We start from the raw sequence: 27710 nt of genomic DNA on the forward strand, positions 1-27710 counted from the left end.
CATAAAACCCTGGATACGTCGGTGATACTCGACTACATACAGTATGTGCAGCAAAATACAATTATAAATCTTTTCACACTGTGAATAAATCTGTTCTCCTTTCCCAATGTACACCGCCGCAAAAACACTGGTCAGCGGCGGGTCATGCCGTGTCCCTTTAAACGGGACTTCTACCCAGGTCCTAGGACCTGGGTAGAGGGCGGTGTAAACGGGTAAACCGGGTCATCAGCTAAACCGGGTCATCTGACCCGGCTCCCGTTTACAAGAATGGGGGACATCCAACCTGAGGACCGCTGCTGTCTGCTATACTCTGCAGGCGGTAGTGGAGGAGGTAAATGGATGCCTGTGTGTGGCATCCATTAACCTCCCGTATGACGGCCTGGGGGGGGGTGCACGGGGGCTGGGGGCAGCCCAGCAGCTTACCGGGATTTTTGGTGTAATAGGGGTATAAATTTCGTACTGGAATAAGACATAATTGTTGACACCTAGAGTGTCATAATATTGCTTGACAGCAGAACCAGGGACACATGTAAACTCATAGGGACACATTACCCCTGCAAATATTGGACCAAGATAGACAGTGGTCCCTTACATTTTATCATATTAGCCGCAAATATTAAGTATTCCCCAAATGTATCAGGAGGGACCGTAAAAGGAATCTCTGATCCCTGCTGCGAGCCCTCCTGTATCAACATCATGCAGCAGCGCATCCCTGGGCTACCGCCATTCTGAGATGGAAGTAGCCCATTGTAGCCTGTGGGCTAATCACTGCACTGCTGCCAGGGCAGTGCGGTCAGCGGGGGTGTCAGCACTAACCACGCATGTGCAGACCCCCTGGCGCCCAGCTCAGCACATTGCAGGGACAGGGCTCCTTTCGGGGCCCTGTCCCTGCGAGCGGGGGGTGACACATCCCGCCGTTAGGATCGCACTTTACAATGCAATCCTGGGCGTTAATATTCCGCCCAAATCGCATTGTAAATGCGATCATTGATAAATGGGCCCCTTATTCTTTTTCTTTTCACTCTTGTTTGCTACATTCTAAAATGTCACAATTTTTATCTTGAATTAAAGGAATATTTTATATACCAATACATATACTGTGTGGAGATAAGACAGTCCTGTATATAACAGCTCAGACTGGTGCGGGAATCATTCCTGTCAGCTCTGACTCCTCCTCTTATGTCTCTGACAACTCTTCAGGTCTGACTCCGCCTCTCATATATCTGACAACTCCTCCGCTCCAAGACTCCTCCTCTCATGTCTCTGACACCCTCCCACACACCTCCTCTCCTCTTACGTCTCTCTTCTTTTCATGTCTCTGACTCCTCCTCGGCCTCCAGACCCCGCCTCTCGCATCTCCGACTCCTCCTCCCGTCTGGGCTCCGGCTGAGGGCGGGGCAGCGCTCCGCCTGCTTTCTGCGTTCTCCCTGCAGTGCGGCTGCGCTCAGGGCGATGGGTGACGCCAGGGGATGGGCGTGTTCTCCTGCGTCACGTGGGCGGACTGACCCGGAAGGGAAGCGGTGAGAGCGGCGGTTACTGCGGGAGCCTGATCGGGACTAGAGCGTGAGGAGCGGAGAGCGAGCGCCGCTCAGTCCGGCATCAGGGTACCGGTTACATGAGGGAGAGGGGGCGGCGCAGGGTGACATGAAGATGAGGGGTGTACAGGGCAACGATTGGGAGCTGGGGGGGTTACAGGCTGATGTAAGAGAGGGGCAGTGACAGGAGGTGGTGTGTATTTGTATGTATGTATATGGGGCAGTGTCAGGAGGTGGTGTGTATATGTATGTATATGGGGCAGTGACAGGAGGTGGTCTGTGTGTATGTATATGGGGCAGTGACAGGAGGTGGTGTGTATGTATGTATATGGGGCAGTGATAGGAGGTGGTGTTTATATGGGGCAGTGACAGGAAGTGGTGTGTATATGTATGTATATGGGGCAGTGACAGGAGGTGGTGTGTGTGTGTGTGTGTGTGTGTGTGTATATATATATATGTATGTATATGGGGCAGTGACAGGAGGTGGTGTATATATGTTTGTATATGGGGCAGTGACAGAAGGTGGTGTGTGTGTGTGTGTATATGTATGTATATGGGGCAGTGACAGGAGGTGGTGTGTATATGTATGTATATGGGGCAGTGACAGGAGGTCGTGTGTATATGTATGTATGTATATGGGGCAGTGACAGGAGGTGGTGTGTGTGTGTATATATGTATGCATATGGGGCAGTGACAGGAGGTGGTGTGTGTATGTATGTATGTATGTATGTATATGGCGCAGTGACAGGTGGTGGTGTGTGTGTGTGTGTGTGTGTGTATATGTATGTATATGGGGCAGTGACAGGAGGTGGTGTGTGTGTGTGTGTATATATGTATGCATATGGGGCAGTGACAGGAAGTGGTGTGTGTGTATGTATGTCTGTATATGGCGCAGTGACAGGAGGTGGTGTGTGTATATATGTATATGGGGCAGTGACAGGAGGTTGTGTGTGTGTGTGTGTGTGTATGTATGTATATATATATATATATATATATATATATATATATATATATATATATGTATGTATATATATGGAGCAGTGACAGGTGGTGGTGTGTGTGTGTATATATATATGTATGTATATGGGGCAGTGACAGGAGGTGGTGTGTGTGTGTGTATATATGTATATGGCACAGTGACAGGAGGTGGTGTGTGTGTATGTATATGGGGCAGTGACAGGAGGTGGTGTGTGTGTGTGTGTGTATGTATGTATATGGGGCAGTGACAGGAGGTGGTGTGTGTGTATATATGTATGTATATGGGGCAGTGACAGGAGGTGGTGTGTGTGGGCATATATATATGTATGTATGTATATGGGGCAGTGACAGGAGGTGGTGTGTGTGTGTGTGTGTGTATATATGTATGTATATGGGGCAGTGGCAGGAGGTGGTGTGTATATGTATGTATATATTTGGGGTAGTGACAGGAGGTTATGTATGTATGTGGGGCAGTGATGGGAGATGTGTGTGTTGGCTGCACTGACAGGAGGTGGTGGTGCGTGTGTATGTTGGCAGGCACAGGGAGATGGTGTGTGTGTTGGGGGAGTAGTGACACATGAAGGTGAGGGTGGTAGGAGTAGGTGTGTGTATGGGGGCAGTGACAGGAGGAGGTGTGTGTTTTGTTGGGAGGGTGGCAGGTGTGTGTGTGTCTGGAGCAGTAACAGGAGATTGTATGTATGACGGCAGTGACAGGAGATGTGTGTGGGTGCAGTGATAGTAGGAGGTGTGTGTGCTGGGGGGGGTTAGTGACACAATATGATGAGGGTGGCAGGAGTAGGTGTGTGTTGGGGGCAGTGACCGGATATCAGGTGTGTGTGTGTAAATGGGACAGTGACCGGAGGTGGCGTGTATGTTAGGCAGTGACAAGGGATGGTGTGTGGGTACAGAGGTGGTGCGTGTGTTGGGGGCAGTGGCTGTTGGGCATATTAATAGGTGGTGGATAGTGAAGAAGCCAGGAGGGTGAACAGTTTGAGTTGATGTGGGGGTACAGTGACATATGGAGGTGGGTCATTATGACCTGGCAGGCATAGGATGGTAGTGACAGGAGTATATAAAGCACAACTATATGGCAGAGAAGGGACAATAGTGAGAGAAGGAAGTAAGGGTGACAGTTATATAGGGATTCCACAATGGGGTGACAGGTGGACAGTAATGTAAGGCAGACTGACGGGATGACAGGAAGAGATAGAGGGGGACAGTGATGTATGGTACAATGACTGGGTGACAGGAGGAGGTAGGGAACAATAATGTGGGGTGTAATCATGGGGTTATAGAGGGAGACAGTAATGTGAAGTACAATGATAGGGTGATAGATGGTAGGGGTACAGTGATGTGAGACAGGAGGAGATAGATGGACAGTGATCTGTGGCAGATTGACAGGGTGACAAGGGGGTAGGGGGACAGTGATGTGGGGTACAATGACAGGGAGACAGGAGAAGGTTGGGTGACAGTGATATGTGTTATATAAATGGGGCGATTTATTGAGATCTCATTTCTTTGCTCAAAAGTTTCAGTAATTGGAAGAAAATTGTTAAAATCAAATTTTGTTTTCTCCCTTTAGTGTTCACCATGTTGGTGGGGGAGCGGAGGAATGGCAATCTCATGGTGCAGCTGGGACCAACGCTGCAGGCCCAACCTGAGGAGCTGCTGAGACAGCGATGGAGCACAGATGGGAAAATCGAGTATCTTATTCGTTGGTCTGTACAAAATACGGAGGAAGGAGCAGGAAATAGTGGAATGGCCTTACAGGCTGAGAGCAAGTCCTCCAACATCCTGATGTGGATGTCTGCAGAGGAGGTGTACACAAATTGCCCTACTTTACTAGGGAAGCGTAAGCCTGAGGGACCAGGAATTCCAGAAGAGAAGGCAACTGGGGCCCCAGATGAAGGTGCTCTACAGGAGATGACAGAAGATGTTCGGATGCTGGTGCAGAGAGCTGCTAGACAGATGTCACAGAGTTCTGGTCCTGACTCATCCATCCTGAATACTATTCATGTTCTGAGTGCCTACGCCAGCATCGGCTCCTTGGCCGGAGTCTTTAAGGAGACTGGCGCGCTGGACTTGCTCATGAAGATGCTGTGTAACCCAGAAAAACCAATCTGCAAGAATGCTGGGAAGATGTTGCGTGCGCTGGCCTCACACGATGCAGGTTATAATCTTATTGCAGTTTTAGTACATAGAACTGAATGATGAAGGCTTGTGGCAGGTCCGCTTATGGTCTGTCTAGTATTGGGATCTGCGTAGGCCTTCCCTGTAGAGTAGGGTGGTGAATCCCTGGCCATTTTCTCAGTCCCAGGATTCGGGATGGGAAAACTGTCAATCCTGGGATTGGCCTCCTGACGGCGGAGCGCGTGGGTTTTCTGTGGTGGAGCGGGACAGAGAGGGCGTGTCGGGGGCCGGCGGAGAGGATGTGCGGGAGCTGTTGGACACCGCAGATGGGCAGACAGGTGCATGCCCAAAATCCTGCAGATCCCGTTCCTGGGATTGGCATCCCTACTGTAGAGTAAATGGGTTGAAGGTTTCATGTTTTTTTATTTTCTTGCAATGCATGTTGGGTAGCTATTGGGTTGTGCGAGAATCAGGTCTGTGCTTTTCAGTGTGCGATTGGTTCTGTCTTCTGCAGGTAGTCGGGCCCACGTCTTATTGTCTCTCAGTCAGCAGGATGGCATTGAACAACACATGGATTTCGAGTCCCGTTACACATTGTTGCAGCTCTTTGCTGAAACCACCAGCTCAGAAGAACATTGCATTTCTTTTGATGGAATACACCTACCTCAGGTAAGTGAATGCGCTGGGTATTATTAGTCATCGGGTCAATTATATATTGCTATGTTTTTTCCCCGTTCTGGCCAAGTTGTCTTCTCCAAGCTGAGACGGCCCAGAGTTGTGGTGCTACTAGTTGTCATTCCCAGGTAGTCGGTGGGCCAGTGTTACCTATAGAATGTGCTGAGACGTCTGGTGTTCTATAAGCGATGCATATAGTGATCCGCTGTCTCGTTGTCTTGCAGATCCCGGGGAAGCAGCTGTTCTCACTGGTGAAGCGTTACCTGTGCGTCACATCGCTTCTTGACCAACTGAGCAGCGACCGGCCAGACCGCAATAATAAAATCCGCCTCAAGCACCTGTTTGACTTCAGCATGGCCATGGGCAGCCTGATCTGCGAGCTTGTGCGGGTCATGGGCTGGGTGAATGAACAAGCTTCCGAGGTTGATATTTCTGGAGACTACGAGCAGCCTCGCGTTCTGCGATCAATCTTCCAGCCTAAAGTACCGTCCACTTTCCAGATGGCAGTCACACCGCCATTGCGTGCCGCAGCCGCTAAGAAGAAATCGGTCAAAGAATTCATGTCTCCGGCCGATTTTGTTTACCGAAATGCTTACGTGGATTATATCCAAGAAGCCCTGAAGCCTGGGATGTCTGTCCGGATGCTGGAAGACTATGACGAGATCAGCGCTGGAGATGAGGGGGTTTTCCGTCAAAGCAACAATGGGATGCCTCCGGTTCAGGTGAGCGATATTGACAGCAAGTGTAAGATCATTCCTTTTCTCTTAAACCAAATTGATGCTGGGTTCTAGATGGTGATTTTACGTTGCGGGGAAGAAATGTAGGGATTTTCCTGCAGTCGTAAGAGTTGCGTGATTTTTATAGAAATCAGAGCAGGTCTGATTTGCCTTAAAATCGCTAATTATAAGAGAAAACACCAGGGCCTGCTGTTCACCCCACTGACCCCTCTCTCCACTAAGTAATACCTCTTTTACACCGCCGCTAAACCCTGGTTCAGCGGCGGTGTAAATGGGTCACCCCGTGTCCCTTTACACTGGACCTCTACCAAGGTCCTGACCTGGGTTGAGCACTGCTAGTACCAGGGTCATCTGACCCGGCTCCTGTTTACATCAATGAGGGAAGCCCAACCTGCGGACCACCTTGTCATCTCCAAGCGCCGCCTCCGTCTACACTGCGGGTGGGCACCGTAGTGTAAATTGTGACAATCACGGATTTGACCTGGCTTGGATCCCTATTCCAAATGCCAGGTCGGATATAAAAGAATCTTCCTTTGACTGATCTTTATTCTTGGCATAGATTCCAGTATCACATAAGTTCTGTTTGGAAACCACCTAAGGCAGAATGAACGGTTATTTCCTATCCTCATGAAAAAGAGGATTTAGAGGTTTTGTAAACAGGTCTCCATCTCCGAAACCCTCCGCGCTGCGGTGATACTATAACCAGGACTAAAACCATTTTAAGAAACCTACCTTCCGCTAGCTCCTACCGTTTGGTGAGAGGTGGTGGGGCAGCGGTTGCTTTGAATGCTAAAAAAAGTGGGGTTCTGAAGTAGCTCTGTGAGGACTGTGTGGCTGCAGCACCTGCGTCATTCTCCGCAGAATACTGTAGGTCTGCAATTCTGTACCTTTGAGGAATGAAGTGTCATCTGCTTAAGTGAAACTGCTGCAAAAACAGAAACTAATGGGTTTACTGGGAATATGCCTTTGGAAGCATCTTCACATACAGAGATCTTTTTCTTTTAAACTGTATGATTTCTAGCCTTGGCCATGGAATCAAGAACCGTGTATGAAAACACCTTTGCCCTACATAAATCTTGCAGCAGGATGGATGGGTTAAGGTTACAGTAACAATACCTACGTATTCAAAATAAATTGACGGCATTTATACTGTCGCTGGTATTCCCACCAATCCTTGTAGAAATTTTGGTAAGATATTTGTCCGTACTGGGTTGATCACCCAAATAGCTTTTGGTAGAGGTAATATACAACTCCCATCTCCCTGGTATCTGAAGTGGAACTTAACCAATGCTTCTGGAAGAGATGTACCCCTCAATCTGTGTTTCAGGGTGGGTAAACTGTTCGTCATGCCAATTGTTTTTTTTGAGGGTTTGAAGGCCACTGGCATTGCAAGCAGCGGGGCAGATGTATTTAGCCTTAACAAGAGATAAAATGCAAGGGTGATAAAGAGAGATAAACGTCCAGCCAATCACCTGCTAACTGCCATGTTACAGGCTGTGTTTGAAAAAAGTCAGTAAGGAGCTGATTGGCTGGACTTTTATCTCTCTTTATCACTCTTACATTTATCTCTTGTTAAGGCTTAATACATCTGCCCCAATGTTTGTTGTACTCCACAAGAAGTAGATAATTGTCTTCTGGATATTGGACATTGTGTGGCAGATGTATTTAGCCTTAAAAAGAGATAAACAGGAGGGTGATTGTGGTTAGTGCAAAAGTCCGATGGTGGGCGCACTGCGCATGTGCAGAACCGGTCCATTCCTTAAAACCGAGGTGTGTGTCTATTTTTTTTTTCCTGAGTGCCGCCATATGGCTGCACAGATTGACTGTCCTCTGCTGCGGAGTGCGGACCTGAGACAGCATTCTGAGTAACGTGAAGACTACTCACATGACCGATGGTCACGCAGAGTGAATCGATGGAGCGTCTTGAGATGTGACAGCACATCACTGAAGCAGGAGGAGGTGTCTATTTACACTAGCCACTTCCTACTGCATATGGGCTGTACGGTGTTGCATTGCCGCTTCCTTGCAGCTATGCGATAGCATATTTATTTATTACCAGTTATTATATAGCGTATACAGATTCCGCAGCGCTTTACAGAGAATATTAGAACACTCACATCAGTCCCTGCCCCAGTGGAGCTAACACTCTATATTCCCTAACAAATGTACATGCACACACAGACAATCTAGGGTTAATTTGTTGAGAGCCAATTAACCTAGCAGTATATTTTTGGATTGTGGGCGGAAACCGGAGTACCCGGAGGAAACCCACGCAAGGGAGAATATACAAACTCCTCACAGTTAGGGCCATGGTGGGAACTCTTGAATCAGGCATAAAGTCAGCAGTTTGAAAGCCAAAGTAAATCTGATTGCAAATCCTTCAGCAGTTTCTCTGAACACTGTTCCACTTGCAGTTCCAGCTCCACCCTGTTGCCATATTTGTTGCAACTAGTAGTGCATGCAGATCATCTATATATACAGTATGGGTGAGAGAAAAATGTTAGAACTCACAAGGTGCGCACAAATGGCGGCTGCCATTTTACCGGTGTGTGTCAAGAAATTAGGTAATCCTCTATACCTCCAATGTGCAATAGTGGGAAATGTGAATTATGACACACACTGATATTGCGCCTCCAGCAAACAAGACAAGTGATGCAGTTAAACACAGTATACGTCCCTGTTGCCGAAAAGTATTAGTTCCAAGGGGATAGTTAACGTTGCTCCTCCGTTGTAGCGATGTTAACATACATGGAAAAAGAAAATGGTGCAATATAGTGTCATACCATTTTAATTAGTGACAAATATACAAACATGAGATTTAAGATAAATTCTGTCTGCTGTGGTGTTTCTAGCACAGGTCTGGTTTGCATATCAGTGCTGATATATAGACCACTCTGCTAGAAACACCATAGCAGACAGAGACACCCCTGGCAGGGAGGAGGAACTGCATGGGTTTTCAAATATGGCGGGTGCTAGAATGAACACTAGAAAACCAGGACGCCACTAGTTCTCAAACAGAGCAGTCGAGGTGTTTTAGACACATCCTTATCGCATAAGCAGTAAAAGCCAGGATCCGGAGGTCAGTAGTCCCTGCCCCCAAAAGTCCCAATCAGGACTTTTGGGGCGGATACTAATGGAACTAATACTTTTTCAGGATGTGACTCCTGGGAACAGGGACGTATACTGTGTTTAGTTGTATCACTTGTCTTGTTTGCTGGAGGCGCCATATCATAGTGTGTGTGTGTATATATACAGTATGTCTAGTATCTCTGACTCCGAAACACTGCTATCTGTTGTCAGCAAGTGAAACTACATCTACTAGTTTTCTAAGCATTTGCTTTGAGCAGGCTTACTAGTATGTTTTTTTTTTTTTAACATTCGATTTTTATTCAAGTTTTTGGTATACAAAAAACAAAAGGGAAAAAGAAAGAAAGGTATAGGATTATGCAAACAGTTATGATACAGGTAATGTACTTATACATGTCAGGCATAAGATATTACAGAAATCAACCCACAATAAACACGGGTAGGTAGCTGGTATGGTCGTCAACAGTTGTCAATGCTCAAGGGGGAACTGGGGAGTGTAATACAGACAGATCTATGGGATTAGTACTGGTACATGTGTATAGGCGACCTGATTTTTCCCTGTAAGTGCTCCAGCAAAACCCGGCTTACTAGTATGTTAATACAGATGTCCCTTTTGGAGGTTAGATGGCTGCTCATGGAGGCCTGGAAATGTATTATGTCGCCTATCGCTGAGCTAAAATGTTTTTGAGAGTATGGCCACCTCCGCTACATCGTGCATTTGCGGGTTGGTGCCATCCGTAAGACATTTATCTATATCTCCCTAGTTCAGAAGATAAAGAGTCTGTGATACCTGAAGTGTGCACAGATTTTGTCTACTCTTCACATATTAAATAGCTGGAGGGAAGAAAGAAAGGAAATCGATGGTCTGGCCGGGCAATCATGTCATTCTGGAATATACTGCTTGCCACACAGCCCGCACTAAATTATCCGCACCTTTCTGCATAGTGCGGCCCTCGTCACAGTAGGAAGAATCCTCCATTTTTGAACCAATAGCCACCTCCTTGTTTCTCTGGAGTCTGGTAAAACTCATCTGTAAAACTGTCCCTGGACCCTTTTAGTTCACTTAAACTCACAAGACAGGAGAGTGGTGCTAACTTACAGCGGTATCCTCATACATCATTGCTGCAGTCGCTCCAGGTCCCGGGAGACTCTTCTAGCATTGGACTTAGCAGAAAAAATGCATCTTCATCAAAGCGTTACTCAGCTAGGATGCACCACTAGACCATGCTGATTCATTGGAAATGTGACACTTGTATATCTGTGTGCAACTGAGTCTTTGAATCTCCATACGAAATGCTGCAATGGAGCAACTGCAGCATTTTTCCAAGTTCTATTCTAACCCATATATATCAAATGAATCAGCACAGTCTCGTCGTGTTTCCTAGTCCTGTTGCGACTAAGATGCGCTTTCAGCAAAAACAGATGCACAATGCTAGCAGAGATGCATGGGAGCTGGAGGCTCATGCTGCATGGTGTATTGAGGCTAGATGTATGAGGACACATCTTCACCGAAAGCTGCTCTTCTAGTCCAGTGGCAATGGTGTGCAGGGTTCCACAAGTCACTACCTGCACCAGCAGCTTCTGTGTCTGGGGTACGCCCAGAGGCAGTCCCTCATCAGTAGAGGGAAGTAACAGACTATTACCCTCCGGGCCCATTGCTGGCATCCACCAGCCCTGCAAGCTGTATTAAGTATTGAAGCCTTGTGTCTTTTGCTACACCAGATAACTCTGGGGCCTTGATGGATAACCTTGACACTACAGCTGTTGTTGAACTACACATCCCAGCATGCTCTGCTTCAGATTTAGCTTGACCAAATAGCAAAACTGAATCCGAGCATGCTGGGATATGTAGCTCCATCAACAGCTGGAGTGTCAATGTTAGCCATCCAGGCTCTAGAGGCTTGTTTCCTTTGTAACTGTGCCATATATGACTCCTGTCATGTGTCCTCCCTTCAGTTCTAGTAATGGCATGCTCACTTTATGGAGGGTTCGGTGCTGGTCCGGACCAGGCGCCAGGTGTATGCCAGCACCTTCTCAGGTGCAGGGATGCCGCTATGATGGGACAACTGTCAGTTGGAGCTAACGTTGCTGCTGGTGCCCAGAAAGGGGACACGGGGGAGACACTCTGTAAACTAGGCAAGTTCACTTGGTGGTAAGGGGAAACTGCCGTTCCTGCACAGCGTGAGTGGGGAACTCCGAGACATTCGTTTCACAGAGGCCTTCTCAATTGGAAGTCAGGTTTTCCTGTAAGGGCGGAATTTATGTAGCTGTCCGCCAATTCTGAATGAGACAGGGAGGGGGAGAGGTTACATCTGTAAATAGGAGCTGGTAGGAAAGACGAAAATGTATTTTGCCCTATTTTTGCAAAGCTTTGTGTCTGTAAATGGTTACGTATGTTTCTAAAGCATGAACATTTTCAATAGATTGTGATTCTGATCTGTGAACTACTGTTGAAAGGTGAGTGCACATCTGTAACACAAATAATCACACACACAGGTGCTCTGGAGGTCCACCGGACGCACCTACTGGGTACACTGGCATATGGTGGAGATCATCAGCTCAGGAGATCTGACGGATGAGGACAATCAGGAGAAAGCATCTTCCTTGGCCGAAAATACAAAGGTGTCTCAAGGTGAGTGGCTGTGATGGAAAGATAAATGATGATTATCTTCCGTGGATTCGAGGCTTCAATCCTCCGTTCTGGTTTAGTTTGTATTAAGAAATAGAATGGGATTGTGGGGAAGTTTGAACACCTACAGTAGTTGTGTTGTGAAACTAAAAGTCCCATCATGCCTTGCCATAGTTTTGCTATTAGGGAATGCTAAAACTATGGCAATGCATGCTGGGATGTGTAGTTGCACAACAGCCGGAGGGCCATAGTTTGGACATGCCTGACTTAGGGTTTCTGGGGCTGATGTATTAAGCCTGGTGAAGTGTCAAGTGATAAAGTGGAAGGTGACAGATAACACTTTATCAGTGTGTGTAATGTGGCCACGGAAGATGGAGAAACTGGACATTTTTATACATTACTTTTACTGGGCGTCCAGTAGAGGATATCGGACACCCTGTCCTCCCTTTGTTCAGACTCCTGTTCCGGTTTTTGTATACCCCATTCTGTCTTTGGCTTTGTTAGAGAAATTATGGTCTTCCCAGCGGGAGAGGGAGGAGCTTGAGTTTTTGGATGTACTTTTGAAGATGCCCCAGGCTCCTGTTACCGAGCGTATCCCGTGTCTCGTCGGACTTCCAGCGCCTGTACAAAAACCCCTATTTTCAGAATAGACTTTTCGACGTTGAACTGCTTTCCAATGTGTTATCCATCCCATTCACTTCACTTCACTAGTCACTAGGTTGTGTTTCCTCTGCAGTGTCCCAAACTTTGCATTGTAAACCCTCAGGGGGTATATACACCCTCCCTTATCTTGGAAGTGGGACCTGTGAGGAGAGAGGGAATCTGAGGCAGGACGAGTGGTGGGAGATCATGTTCTTTGTTCGCAAACTGGAGCCTAAGGAGCAGAAAGAGGCGCATGGGATTATAACACAGAACCTGGAAGATCCGGTAAGACATTCGCTGAATTATTACAGGGACACAGTGATGGGAACTTATATGGGACACAGTGATGGGAACCTACAGTATATGGGACACCGTGATGGGAACCTACAGTATATGGGACATAGTGATGGGAACCTACAGAATATGGGACATAGTGATGGGAACCTACAGAATATGGGACACAGTGATGGGAACCTACAGTATATGGGACACAGTCATGGGAACCTACAGTATATGGGACACAGTGATGGGAACTTATATGGGACACAGTGATGGGAACCTACAGTATATGGGACACAGTGATGGGAACCTACAGTATATGGGACATAGTGATGGGAACCTACAGTATATGGGACACAGTGGTGGGAACTATATGTGACACAGTGATGGGAGCCTACAGTATATGGGACATAGTGATGGGAACTTATATGGGACACAGTGATGGGAACTTATATGGGACACAGTGATGGGAACTTATATGGGACACAGTGATGGGAACTTATATGGGACATAATGATGGGAACTTACAGTATATGGGAACTTATATGGGACACAGTGATGGGAACTTATATGGGACACAGTGAAGGGAACTTACAGTATATGGGACACAGTGATGGGAAATTATATGGGACACAGTGATGGGAACTTATATGGGACACAGTGATGGGAACTTATATGGGACACAGTGATGGGAACTTATATGGGACACAGTGATGGGAACTTATATGGGACACAGTGATGGGAACTTATATGGGACACAGTGATGGGAACTTATATGGGACATAATGATGGGAACTTACAGTATATGGGAACTTATATGGGACACAGTGATGGGAACTTATATGGGACACAGTGAAGGGAACTTACAGTATATGGGACATAGTGATGGGAACTTATATGGGACACAGTGATGGGAAATTATATGGGACACAGTGATGGGAACTTATATGGGACACAGTGATGGGAACTTATATGGGACACAGTGATGGGAACTTATATGGGACACAGTGATTGGAACTTATATGGGACACAGTGAAGGGAACTTACAGTATATGGGACACAGTGATGGGAAATTATATGGGACACAGTGATGGGAACTTATATGGGACACAGTGATGGGAACTTATATGGGACACAGTGATGGGAACTTATATGGGACACAGTGATGGGAACTTATATGGGACACAGTGATGGGAACTTATATGGGACACAGTGATGGGAACTTATATGGGACACAGTGATGGGAACTTATATGGGACACAGTGATGGGAACTTATATGGGACACAGTGATGGGATCTTACAGGATATGGGACACAGTGATGGGAACCTACAGTATATGGGACATAGTGATGGGAACCTACAGAATATGGGACATAGTGATGGGATCCTACAGTATATGGGACACAGTGATGGGAACTTATATGTGACACAGTGATGGGAACTTATATGTGACACAGTGGTGGGAACTATATGTGACACAGTGATGGGAACCTACAGTATATGGGACATAGTGATGGGAACCTACAGAATATGGGACATAGTGATGGGATCCTACAGTATATGGGACACAGTGATGGGAACTTATATGTGACACAGTGATGGGAACTTATATGGGACACAGTGATGGGAACTTATATGGGACACAGTGATGGGAACTTATATGGGACACAGTGATGGGAACTTATATGGGACACAGTGATGGGAACTTATATGGGACACAGTGATGGGAACTTATATGGGACACAGTGATGGGAACTTATATGGGACACAGTGATGGGAACTTATATGGGACACAGTGATGGGAACTTATATGGGACACAGTGATGGGAACTTATATGGGACACAGTGATGGGAACTTATATGGGACACAGTGATGGGAACTTATATGGGACACAGTAATGGGAACTTATATGGGACACAGTGATGGGAACTTATATGGGACACAGTGATGGGAACTTACAGGATATGGGACACAGTGATGGGAACTTATATGGGACACAGTGATGGGAACTTATATGGGACACAGTGATGGGAACTTATATGGGACACAGTGATGGGAACCTACAGTATATGGGACACAGTGATGGGAACTTATATGGGACACAGTGATGGGAACCTACAGTATATGGGACACAGTGATGGGAACTTATATGGGACACAGTGATGGGAACTTATATGGGACACAGTGATGGGAACCTACAGTATATGGGACACAGCGATGGGAACTTTAAATATGGTTATCGGAAGCCGGAATTATTTAAAACCCCCTTTTTTTTAGTTGGGTGGAAATAACCTGGATTTGAGAATTATTGTGTGTTAAAATGGGATTACAGGAAAAACGGCCATGAAAACACCATCTGTGACACTGAGGGCCTGATTCAGATCTGCTGGCTATGCTACATATAAACGCCACCCCACAGACCAATTCCCAGCACTAGAAAAATAATTTGATGGTCACACACCTGTATGTATGGTCACACACCTGTATGTATGGTCACACACCTGTATGTATGGCCACACACCATCAATTTTTTTTTTTTTCCTCCCCCATTCGGTCTGAAAAGTAAATCTATATTTTTCTGATGGCCGCCCTCCGCAAAAATGGAGGTGGGCACTGACGTCATGTGACCTCACCACCGGCCCCAAGCAGCCAAGGACACGCCCACTGTATGTGCAGGCACGCCCATATAACGCTGGGTGCTCCCCTGCGTCCACTCCCCCTGCCCACCCATCAGTGAGCGAATGCCCCGGCATATGTGATACTCCTCCAAAGGCGGTCGCTCCGGGGGTTTGCACATGTGCATATTCGCGCATGCGCAAATCCCAAACATCAGTCGGGGTAGCGAATTCGAACCTGAGCCATCAGGTCTGAATCGCCCCCCACCCCCTGAGTGTCTTTTGGAGTAGAGCGGATAACTGTACCCATTGTTTATGTCCAATTGTCCTTCCAGCTGTGTGACCTGGATGAGCACGCCTTCATGCAGACATCTATATGTGTGGACGTAGCGCAGAAGATCCTTAGCTTTCTGGCCGAGCGTTGTCATGGCAGTGTCCATAGTGACCTACAGAACTCTCGCGTCTACACAAAATACGTTCTCCGTCCCGGGGTGGCCGAGAAGCAGTCTTCAAGGTCTGGCTGCTCCTCACAGGATACTCCTTCACAAGGCGTTTCAAAAAAGACAAAGAGCGAGGAGCCTCACAAGTCCGTGAAGAGTGGAGCCAACGCTAGTGCGGAACCTTCTGACCTCCAGCTGCTCAATGGCTTGCTGTCTCAGGAAGGCCTTCAGATCCCTGCTCCAGGAGAGGAGAAAAGCAAAGGTGAGGTTTTTATATAGAAGAGATGACTGGAGACATAGATCGTGTAAGCGTTGTTGAGAATTTAGGTGGGACAATAGAGTCTCTGGTTTCAGTGGGATGAACTTCATGTCCTATATCCAGAGATGACCATAGTAGAGTGTATGAATAGGGAACGGAAGCAGCTTATTGCCAATATCTGAGTCTTCCAAGACTTTTATTTAATACTGTCATAATTAACTGGTTGTGGGATAACATGCAGCCATTAGTGAATCGGCCCAAAAAGGTTGCGGTGAAGGAGAGATATGAGATAAAAGGACTAAGGTGAGTACTAGGCCAGAAGACAGCAGCCTCCTGATGGGCAAAATCCTGTCACCCTGGTGGTGAGTATTTGAACCCCACGGACTCTGCCGGCATTGTGAGCGGTGTCGGAATTCCAGCGAATGTCAGCTCACCAGTGTCAGTATTGCGGCATCATTATTCCAACTACCGGTATCCCAAGCGCCACTATGCTGACCGGATCCCACTGTATGCTAATACAGGAAGTAATGACGCCGAAGTTCGTCGGACGTGCGGGATACCGACTGAACTCGTGTTTTTTTTTTTTAAAGAGGCAATCCCTTTCGAGGCATGGTTTTGCCTAGTGAATGATTACCTCTTTAACAAAAACGTCAGAGTTAGGCCGGGATCCCACTAACTCGGACGGCGATACATCCCGCCCGTTGTGTGCTTTCTAGTTGCACTTTTGACAAATCATGGGCAACTATTACAAATACAGTGTGGGGGAATAAGGGAGAGTCGTTAACGGTCTGTAGTGGTATTTTATGAATGTTTTGTTGAAAAACGCCAAAAGGTCCTGAGAGAATTGGCTGACATGAATGCTTTGTTGTATTGGCTTCAGGCTTTGGAACCTCCTGGGGCACATCGTCAGGCATTTCTCTGGAGACATTACTGGAGATGTTGGAGAACGTAAAGAAAAGTGTCTGCGGGCCTGAAGTGTTGGGCTTTATTGTACAAATCCTGCAGCAGCAGCAGACTGGAGAAGAGGTCCACAGTATGAAAGCTGAGGGGCGGTCTTCTAACAGGTACCTACAAGGGGACATTGGCAGTCTTGTTCAATAAGTTTGGGTCAGACCTTTTGCTGTACGATAGCCGTTGAATGCACTGGAGATCTCGAGGTGGCAATTACTCCTTGAATAACATTTGGTTTTCTCTAAGCCATTAAATAGCTGCTTTGTTCTGCCTTAGGGACCCGACCGACTATGGGTTAAGAGCAGGGATGGGGAACCTTCGGCCCTCCAGATGTTGTTAAACTACACATCCCAGAATGCCCTGCAACAGTTTCAGCATGACCAAATGCAAAACTGTACCAGGGCATGCTGGGATGTGTAGTTCAACAACAGCTGGAGGGCCAAAGGTTCCCCATCCCTGGTTTAGAGGAAAGCCTGGGGAGGAGGCAGTAAATAGTTAAAACTGTTGCATATGGCCACCACAGCCGCTGGGTGGGGGTACCGCTGGGTGGAGCAGTGCACCATTTAAAACACTGGAACCTTAAGCTCCGGTTCTACTGGGGGGTGTTTGTGGTGCGCAGAGTTTAATGCCTGCTCTTGCTTCCATAGTTTTACTTCCTTCTGATAGGAGACTTAAGAGGAGGGAGGGGCGGAGTTTCAGCTCCAATAGTTTAACTATTTATTGCCTACTCCTCAGCATCCCCTCTAAACCCACAGTTTGCAGCGTCCCCCAGATGGGACTCGGACTCGGGAATTAATTTTAGGTGAATACAAGAAAAAGAATCTGCTTTCGCTTTCCTTCAGGGCTTCATATCCTGTTTTGTCTGACATTTCTTTACAGAGAGAAGATCGTGAAGATGTTGGTTGAAATTTTGACAAACCAAATGAAGGAGATGCTTCTTGTGGTGACGTGTCTGCAGCTGACTTATGTGGTGATGTCTAAATATGACTGGCGAGTTCTGTTTGCTACAGAAGGAGGCGTTCGGGCAGTGCTGGGCTGCATGCAAGAGCATCAGTCCTCGTCGGCCGTCCAGCATATAGGCCTGGCGGTGAGTGAGGTCATCGCGACATCGTCTTGGTTTCTAGACTGACCTAATTGCTCAGGGATTTGCTGTCTATTCCATTCGGTAATATGGCGTCTTCATTTCCTGGTAGGTCCTGAAGGTACTGACCGGCGTGGGGAGCTGCGATCTGCGTGGGGGAAGTACGCGCCGCTACACCCTGAATCCCGCGGACTCTCAGGTCATTAAAGAAATCTTCTCCAGCATCGGATCGGCCGCCAGCGGTAGCTCCACCAGTCTCCTCAGGGCGATCCCATCCGCCATCGGCAAGATGTTGTGTACACCAGGGTAAGCGGTTGATAATAAAGGTGCGTGCACATGGATAGATTTGGCAAAAGATCTGGGCGTTCCCGACCGATTTGAAACGACCAATCGCTCAAATCATTCCCTGTGTATGAACGATAACGATGCGCGTACCCGACGGCCGTTGGTGGAGGTTTTTGGTCTTTCCTGCATGTACAAAGATCATAGACCAGTCGTTAGCGATGCGTGCCAATCGTTTCATGTGTATTCACAGTTTGGTAAAGCTGATTGGCTGGCTCCCACTCCCCTCCACCATCGTTAAAGATCGATCATGTGCAATCGTTTGTAGAATCGTTCACTATTTGACACCAAATCGTTTGTCCAGGAGTTCTGAGGAAATCGTTAATGAGATTGGATCGATTGTTAAATCTTTCCGTGTGTATGCACCTTAAGATACGAACAATCTCATTCTGAGCCCTTCCTCCTAGCTTGTATGGAAATGGATGTCCCCACCACATCCTACAGATTTCCTTTTCTGTAAATGGAGTATGCCTGCGTATTTTTTTTCTGCTTTTATCTGTCTACTATACTATTGTATATACAGCCCATTATTTTCTTTTATCTATAAATTCAGTGCAACTCTCCATTTCCTGTATTTTTCAGTGTCCCAGGTTCCTCTCTCTGGTACATTGCAATGACATGGAACTGCTGTATCTCACCCAACTCTATATACTGTGGCATAGTTAATCCTGTTATGCCACCAGTTACAGGGCTAGCGCTGACCTCCGCGTAGGTCTCACCTCTGTCCTCAGCGTAGGTCTCACCTCTAACCTCAGCGTAGGTCTCACCTCTGTCCTCTGCAGCTCTTTTTAAAATGAACCTTGCCTTTAGGAGTGGGGAATCTCACCTTTCGCCTTCTGCACCGCAGGTGTTTCACCGCTGTACACAATGGACTCCTGGTTGTCCGCATGTTGACTGAGAACCACAAGGGTTTGACTGAGCAGCTGTCCAACTGTGAGCTCCCCTCCGTCCTCCAGAGCATCTCCGAGGACACCAGTAATTCCATGTATGGGAGGCTGGATATCTTCATGCAGAAACAGCTGTGCGATCTCTTAAAGAACACCCAGGAGAAAGGCAGCTCAGATGCCAAAGGTGAGGTTTTTTTTTTTCTTCTATAAGAAAGGTTCCGTTCTCCCTTATCGGTTCAGTTATTGATGGGAAACCAGAACGTAGTCTGCCGAATTTGTGTAAAGCTGGTAGTGATGAGGGGCGCAGGCGTTCTACAGCAGGTACGGTGCTGGAATATACAGATTATCAATACATTTATGGGAATATTCCTTAACTAACTGGGTATAAATAGTCTGATCCCTATTTGCATTTACAGGCTTCCATACTTCCGATATACTGGGTACAGTGTTCTGTCACTTTTCCATCTTCATTACAGTACTGAAGTCACGCAGACATATGGAACAAAAACCGTGTCTGGAGTACAAATGGGAAATACTTTAGGGAATGACCACTAAGAGCTGTGGGGATTGGTTATTGTATTTATCATGCTGATACGCTGCAGACTTAAAGGACTGTTGCTCCGTTTAATGGTGGATAAGCTGCTCGTTCTAGTGTGTGTGACGATCTAGCGCTACCAACTGTATACTGTGCAATGGATGATCAGAACCATGTTGATGGTCAGAAGGTTGACATTGCTCAGACCGTCAACAGGTAGATCGAAATCCTTACATTTTTGACAGGTTCACAATGCTGTCATGTGAGTTTCTGGCTGCTGATGGTTAGGCCGCAGCCAGTATGGTTAGGATTATAGGGTGTTGGATGTATCTGTGTGCAGAGGAGGGGAGTTAAGGCCCCCATACACTATACCGACTTGTCCTAAGGACAAGTCGGCCTAATGTCGGCCCCGACTTCCCCTGAGCTCCACCGGCAGCTCCTGATATGATTTGGCACTTGATGTGCCATTTTTTACATGTGATAAATCGGATCGATTTATCACATGTAAATCCGGGGGAGCTGTGGGAGAGCAGGGTCTGGGGGAGCTTGCAGGTAGGGGGGGCGTCAGGGTCCGTCTGGGGGAGCGGGGACCAGAGACCGGAGAGCAGGGTCCGGTCCAGTCCATGTGTGATGAGAGAGGGTAGTCACCTAGCGGCAGGAGAGGTGGCGGGGAGCGGGGTCCAGTCCAGCTGCAGGAGGGGAGCACGTCCAGCTGAGACTAGGTAGCGGCAGCTGCAGGCGGGGAGCACGGAGCGCACGGCGCATAGCAGAGTCCGGGTAGCGGCGAGTGGGAGAATAGGAAACATCCTATTCAAAAGACTGGGCGGGCAGGGCGGACGCTGATTGCCTGAGCTCTCGGCCAATCAGCGTCCCCCCAGTCTTTTGAATAGGATGTTTCCTATTCTCCCGCTCGCCGCTACCCGGACTCTGTTATTATGCGCCGTGCGCTCCGTGCTCCCTGCCTGCAGCTGCCGCTACCTAGTCTCCAGTCCACACACTAGCTCACTACCCCTCCTGCAGCTGGACCGGACCCCGCTCCCCGCCACCTCTCCTGCCGCTAGGTGACTACCCTCTCTCATCACACATGGACCGGACCCTGCTCTCCGGTCCCCACGCCCACAGACCAGCTGAATGCCGGCTGCACATAAGATTTATCTTATGTGCAGACCGTCCGACATCCAGATCTGATCTGATGCGCACGGGACCGTGCATCGGATCAGATTGGATGTCATACCCTACGCGATTTGGGCAATTTCACCCGATTTCTCAGCCCGATCCTCCAGAATCGGGTGAAATCGGGCCCAAATCGTGTAGTGTATGGGGGCCTTTAGTGTTGGGCAATAGGAGGAGGCTTAGATATGAGGCAGATATACTAACCAGAAAGAGCTGTATTAGAGGTTCTCTCTGTAAGTGACTGTCACATGGCTGCCGGGATCTGAAAGAAGATGTGGTAGCCGCACTACCGCTGAGTCAAGGTGAGAAACCATTATACCAGGCCTGTGGCTCTCCAGCTGTTGTGAAACTACACATCCCAGCATGCCTTGCCACAGTTTTTGCATTTTCTAATGCTGGGACTCGCAGTTTCACAGCAGCTGGATGGCCACAGGTTGGCTAGGCCTGCACTAAATCATAGACTGGTTGTAGACAGTTCACATATGTTCCTGGCAGACAGGTAGATGCATGTCAACAGTTCAACTTTATGACTGGCAACAACTCCTAGTACATAACCCATAAAGATTTATCCGGTCCAAGTTTAATACATATGGGAACAGGTTCAGTATGATTTCTCGACAGGCGTTTTGTCGACGGTCATTATACTGACACCCATTGGTGAACAGTCAATATACCGACATTTGCTATGCCGACATCTTCAGTTGACGACAAATTAAAAATGCCAACATGCTGACATGGTTTTTTGTGTCTGGACACCGTCTCAGTGTACCGCGTGCGCTGGCCATACTTTGGGCACGGTGCCTCATAGTTCTATTCCCCCCTCCAGGTGCGCTGGGATGGTAAATTATGAACAAGTTGGTTGTTGACATGTCGGCATGTTAATTATTTCTTACATCTATGCAGCGGGGTGGAAACCAAATGGTAGCAGCTACATGGCATTGTCAGAACATACAGTTGAGTGCTTGTTGTCTCTTTCAGAGAATACTCCAGTATTGACCCTCGAGGAGATGGATCTACCTGCTTTGCTGAGCGGCCTCAAGGACGGACAGATGTGTCGGGAGCTGCTGCCCTCTCTGGAGAGATGCGTTTCTGATGAGGTCTGCCCTCTACGTTGCGAACTCCCTCAGCTTCTCACCGACCCGGACTTCTTCCTGCTGCTTCTCTCTATTCTGGAGCAGTTCAGAAGTGAGAAAGCCCTTCAGCTCTCCGTGTACAGGTGCGTGGCCTGCAAGTATCAGTATTTATACAGTAAAAGGCCTTGGACAGGAACTCTTAGCCCTGGGAACTAAATGACAATATACATCATTTCTGTCTACCCCATCTGTGCCACCCCTGTCTCTCTGCTCCTCCCCTTTAGAATGTACGCTCTGATGAGCAGGGCCCTCTTCCCTCACGTGCCTTTTGTTCTCTTACTTAACCATCTTTGTTGGCATCAAATCCTGCAGTTTTCTGCCACGCTGATACTTATTCCAGTGTCCTCTGCTCATGCAGCTATGTGTATGTACCCTGTACTGTACTCTATTGTATTCAACTGTAAGTCACTGTTTTTGCTTATCCATTAGAACAGGCCAGGACTGGTCTTCTGGTGGAAGTGACCTTAGAAATAGATAAAACAGGCAGTTTTTACGCTGAAATTACTTTTACAAGCTTGTGATAAATATCCATTTGTAAATCTGCCAATATTGGTATCACCCGTCAAATGCCCAGTACTTCTTAAGCTGGCCATACATCTACAGTTTTAGTGTCTGATCTGGCTGGTTTGGAACTAATACTGTACATCAAGTATATAAAATTTACATTGTTTTTGAGTACTAAATAGTTAAAAATACTGGGAGATAGCGGCACTCGTGGGTCTTCATATGCTGTGTAGAATCAGGTGACAGATGCCAAGTAATCAGTCAACATTTCAGGTTATTTTCAAACTTTCCTCAGGATAAAGATAATAGTGAACATAACACCTACATATATAGACACCCAGTGAGAGACCATCATGCTACCCAGGGTGGCTGACAAGCAGGAGGGGTTGGTCTAACATTGGGGGGGGGGGGGAGTTGAAATTTGTAAAAAATAGGTGTATTTGTATCCAGAAATACACTTATTTTTGACATTTACTATCCCGAAAATACGGCTTTTCGTATTCGGATTGATAGCACATCAATACGACTACGAATTGCCGTATTTTCGGGATAGTAAATGTCAAAAACAAGTGTATTTCTGAATACAAATACACCTATTTTTACACCTTTTTTTTTTTTTTTTACAAATTTCCTTTAGTAAATTCCCCCCTGGGTGTCTATATGTATGTGTTATTTTCACTATTGTCTTTATCCTGAGGAAAGTTCAAAAAATAAACTGAAATGTTCACTGATTACTTGGCACCTGTCGTCTGATTCTACACAGCACATAAAGACCCATGAAAATCTCCCAGCGTTGTTGTTGTTGTTGTTGTTATTATTAAGCATCTTTTTTAGTAGTAAGTGATCATGTTCATAGTGTGTATATACTGTATGGTTAGTGGGCAAAAAACCTTGGTAACTGAGGGCTGGTGGACCTACATTTTACGCGCCACCATGGTGTGCTTCACATATAAGGGCTGCTCTGATTGCCTATAATTATGGTTGCAAGACCCGGTCTGTAAATGGGACTAATATTAGATGGACTTAGCTTACTTGTTGCGGTCTATAAATATTGGCCTGTGGAGTAATGATTTTCATGCTTTATTAATGCGTATGAACACCACTTATATCTAATGAGTTAAATGTGTAGTTTGCCTGATGGTATAATATATAGTGTTCCCACTAGGCTATTTTAGCGGGGCACTGCCCCCTGCCTGATTTTTAAAGGGCAAAATGTGCCCCCTGGCAGCGCCCCGCTAAAACAGCCTGCCTCCGACCCCTCTGGTGTGACCGGGGAAGCCCGGCGCCGCTGTAGATAGCGATGCCCCGCGTTTCCCCGGCAGGGTAGAGCCTTTGCCCACCCCCTTTCGTCACAGCGCGGCCCGGGTACACCCCTTTTGTGACGCAGGCGGCCCGGACCGCCCGAAACAGTGAAGTCGGCAGGCCCGGTCCGCCCCCCTTATGCTGCCCCCATGCAGTGGCACCCTGCCCGCCCTGGTTCCTAGAGGGAACACTAATCTATGTCTATTAGGATTTGATTAATAAAGTGGTTCCATATTTGTAATGCAAACAATGTAAGTTTGTGACTAATTTACATTAATTAACGACACTAGCTTGCGCTAATTGCTATTCCTTAGTGGAATCGCTCACTGTTAATTTAGTAGTTATAAGCCACAAGCATCACTGCGTATTCTTTATTTTATTTTTTATACATAACAAAAGGAAGTGAATATGTGAAAGCATTCACACAGTAGTCTGATTTGATTACAGATTGCGTTGCTTACAGTATCCATTCCATATCTAAAATAATGTTGTGTGAATGCTTTCTTGAAATTACTGTGTGCAATAACGTCATTCAGTGGATGAATCCGTGTCCTCAATAGTTTGGGAGAATGCTACATGGTTCGGGAGCAGTGTCTGAACTAATTATTTGCTCTAAGAAAACTTTCTCTGTTTACTTCCAGAATACTGAATAAGAGTCTTGATTTCTACCAAGAAGATGCTCTACCCTGGCACAAGAGTATAGAACCATGTCTGACTTCTCTCGGAAGCACCAGCAGTGACCAAGAAGTGAGACTGGGGTGTAATGAGTGCTAGGGGGGGAGGGGGTGGGCTGCATTTTGGGCTTCAGGTTTATAAAAATATGAATGAGGCTCTAGAATTGCGTCATACATGGTGCATGTTTTTCTGGATCTAGGTTCTGCAGGAAGTGGTGAGTTTTTTGCACCGCCTGGCGTCCACTAACAAAGATTGCGCTGTGGTTATGTGCCGGCTTGGTGCAAAGGAAATGCTGATCAAAGTGCTGGAGAAGCAGAGCTCCAGTCTCCTGCAGGCATCGGAACTGAAAGACCTACTGACGGACTGTGAGAAATACGCTAATCTCTACCAGAAAATGGCCACCAGCATCTTAGCTGGCTGCATCCAAGTGAGTCTGTAATTTGTAAACCGTTGTGTGAAGCCAGACACTCTAACCAACAGTACCTGTGAATTAGGAGACACAGTATTTGTATGGTGTGTTTGGTGTCCAGCTGCATTTACCTTTTTGTCTGTTACTCTCCCATCAGATGGTTCTGGGGCAGATAGAAGAACACAGGCGCTGTCAGCAGCAAATTAACATTCCTTTCTTTGATGTATTTCTGAGGAATCTTTGTCAAGGTGAGTGTCATGTCATCCGAGCGCCAAGTAGATCACAGTACCTCCATCTGCCTGTAGCAGCCATGCCGAATATTGGTCTATTGACATCATCCTCCGTAAATCTGGTCTGGTCGCTGCCAATAACCATGTGCACAAGCTTAGCACTCAACATTCAGTTTATATTATTGTGGTCTACAGACCCTTTAACAGCAAGGGTTTAAAAAAATAAATAAATAAATAACTTGAGCCCTACACATTAAGGATTTGAGCCACCAACATTTGATTGCAGGCGAATCTCCTTTTCTGCTTCTTGATATACAAGTGGAAACTCATGAGCTTTTGCTTGTACGTTTTTATCCTTTTTATCAGTTTTCCTAAATTCCCCTCTGATATAGCAATTCTGTACATACAGGAGCTGTCTTACTTTTTTATTTTTTTATTATTATTATGTCCTACATTTGTGATAGAACACCACTTTCCTACAAAATTTTCGGTACTTGTGAGTTATCTGGGCTGCCGATTTTTTGATTGTATGCCTTAAGTTAAGGCATACAATCAGATGCGATGCGATATCGCATCGCATCACATGCGACCATCGGATGCGATGACCCGATTTTTCCATAGGAATCAATGTTAAAATGGACTGAGTCCATTTTAACATGGAATTCAATGGGAAAAAGGGGTCCTTTTCATACCCCTACTATCCAAGTGGGCATGGAGTTGGATATAAACCTGTGGCGAGCGTAGCGAGCCACCGAGCCCGAAGCATGGCGAGCGAACGGTATTCTGTGTCCCCTCGCGGGGCTCGCTACGCTCGCCACGCTTCGGGCTCGGTGGCTCGCTACGCTCGCCACAGGTTTATATCCAACTCCATGCCCACTTGGATAGTAGGGGTATGAAAAGGACCCCTTTTTCCCATTGAATTCCATGTTAAAATGGACTCAGTCCATTTTAACATTGATTCCTATGGAAAAATCGGGTCATCGCATCGCATCCGATGGTCGCATGCGATGCGATGCGATGTGCCTGATCCGACCCGATTTAGAAATCGGCAGCCCGGATAACTCACAAGTACCAAATTTTCTTCTCTATGTGCTTCCACCATCTCAAACCATTCTTCTGGTTGTCTCAATCTTCTCAAGCCATCCTTTTGGGATGGGCCTCCAGTTTCTCAAGCCATCCTTGGGGATGGGCCTCCAGCTTCTCAAGCCATCCTTGGGGATGGGCCTCCAGCTTCTCAAGCCATCCTTGGGGATGGGCCTCCAGCTTCTCAAGCCATCCTTGGGGATGGGCCTCCAGCTTCTCAAGCCATCCTTGGGGATGGGCCTCCAGCTTCTTAAGCCATCCTTGGGGATGGGCCTCCAGCTTCTCAAGCCATCCTTGGGGATGGGCCTCCAGCTTCTCAAGCCATCCTTGGGGATGGGCCTCCAGCTTCTCAAGCCATCCTTGGGGATGGGCCTCCAGCTTCTCAAGCCATCCTTGGGGATGGGCCTCCAGCTTCTCAAGCCATCCTTGGGGATGGGCCTCCAGCTTCTCAAGCCATCCTTGGGGATGGGCCTCCAGCTTCTCAAGCCATCCTTCTGGATGGGCCTCCAGCTTCTCAAGCCATCCTTGGGGATGGTCCTCCAGCTTCTCAAGCCATCCTTGGGGATGGTCCTCCAGCTTCTCAAGCCATCCTTGGGGATGGGCCTCCAGCTTCTCAAGCCATCCTTGGGGATGGGCCTCCAGCTTCTCAAGCCATACTTGGGGATGGGCCTCCAGCTTCTCAAGCCGTCCTTGGGGATGGGCCTCCAGCTTCTCAAGCTGTCCTTCTGGATGGGCCTCCACCATCTAAACAGTCTTCCTTGATGTCACCCCAGCTTCTGACGTCATTCTTCTTAATATTTATCTTTCTTTTTATCCTTCTCTACGGCCCTCTACCTTTTCCTGCCAGCCTTTTCTATGGGCCTCCACATTCTCAAACAGTCCTTGATTTTACCCCATCTTCTCATCCTAAAGCATTCTTCTCTCTGTCCTTTTTAGATCAACACCAGTTTCCCTATTAGACTTGACTAAAAGAGTAGTCTAATAATAATAGTAGTAGTATTGATTAAAAAAATATGTATTAAATGTTTTTCATTTAAATATATCTTTTCTTGACAAGCAGAGTTCTTGTTTCACCAATGCAATTTCTCCGATTTGTATAGACAACCCCACCACTTTATAGTAGCAGTAACCGGATGCTTTCTGTGCAGGTTCCAGCGTGGAAGTTAAAGAAGACAAATGTTGGGAGAAGATCGAAGTCTCCTCCAATCCTCATCGTGCCAACAAGCTAACAGATGGAAACACAAAGTCTTATTGGGAATCAAGTGGGAGTACTGGATCCCATTATATCAACATCTACATGCACCGAGGAGTGGTGATCCGGTAAGATTCATGGTTTATGGCATGTTCCATACAACCCCTAATGCTTCATCTTGCCAGGAGGAGGAGCTATGCAAAAA

At 47.0% G+C, this 27710-nt stretch overlaps 1 protein-coding gene across 5 annotated transcripts in view; it reads left to right on the plus strand.

The window, feature by feature from the left end:
* Positions 1-1392: 1392 nt before the first annotated feature.
* CUL9 (cullin 9) overlaps positions 1393-27710 on the plus strand; it is a 62754-nt gene continuing 36436 nt past the window's right edge. The window contains exons 1-16 of one of the 5 annotated variants that reach the window (XM_083175334.1): positions 1393-1520; positions 4096-4683; positions 5158-5312; positions 5543-6040; positions 11639-11774; positions 12508-12698; positions 15645-16011; positions 16889-17072; positions 17839-18046; positions 18153-18346; positions 19230-19453; positions 21956-22193; positions 24558-24663; positions 24791-25018; positions 25158-25248; positions 27462-27633. In XM_083175334.1, coding sequence (XP_083031460.1) covers positions 4104-4683; positions 5158-5312; positions 5543-6040; positions 11639-11774; positions 12508-12698; positions 15645-16011; positions 16889-17072; positions 17839-18046; positions 18153-18346; positions 19230-19453; positions 21956-22193; positions 24558-24663; positions 24791-25018; positions 25158-25248; positions 27462-27633 — 3572 coding nt within the window. In that variant the 5' untranslated portion in view covers positions 1393-1520; positions 4096-4103. Of the gene's footprint in view, positions 1605-4095; positions 4684-5157; positions 5313-5542; positions 6041-11638; positions 11775-12507; positions 12699-15644; positions 16012-16888; positions 17073-17838; positions 18047-18152; positions 18347-19229; positions 19454-21955; positions 22194-24557; positions 24664-24790; positions 25019-25157; positions 25249-27461; positions 27634-27710 lie in introns of all 5 variants that reach the window. The other 4 variants (XM_083175333.1, XM_083175335.1, XM_083175336.1 and 1 more) reach the window with 4 other exon arrangements.

Source organism: Crinia signifera, chromosome 3 (assembly GCF_055691185.1).
Source record: "Crinia signifera chromosome 3, ASM5569118v1, whole genome shotgun sequence".
Taxonomy (NCBI): Eukaryota; Metazoa; Chordata; class Amphibia; order Anura; family Myobatrachidae; genus Crinia; species Crinia signifera.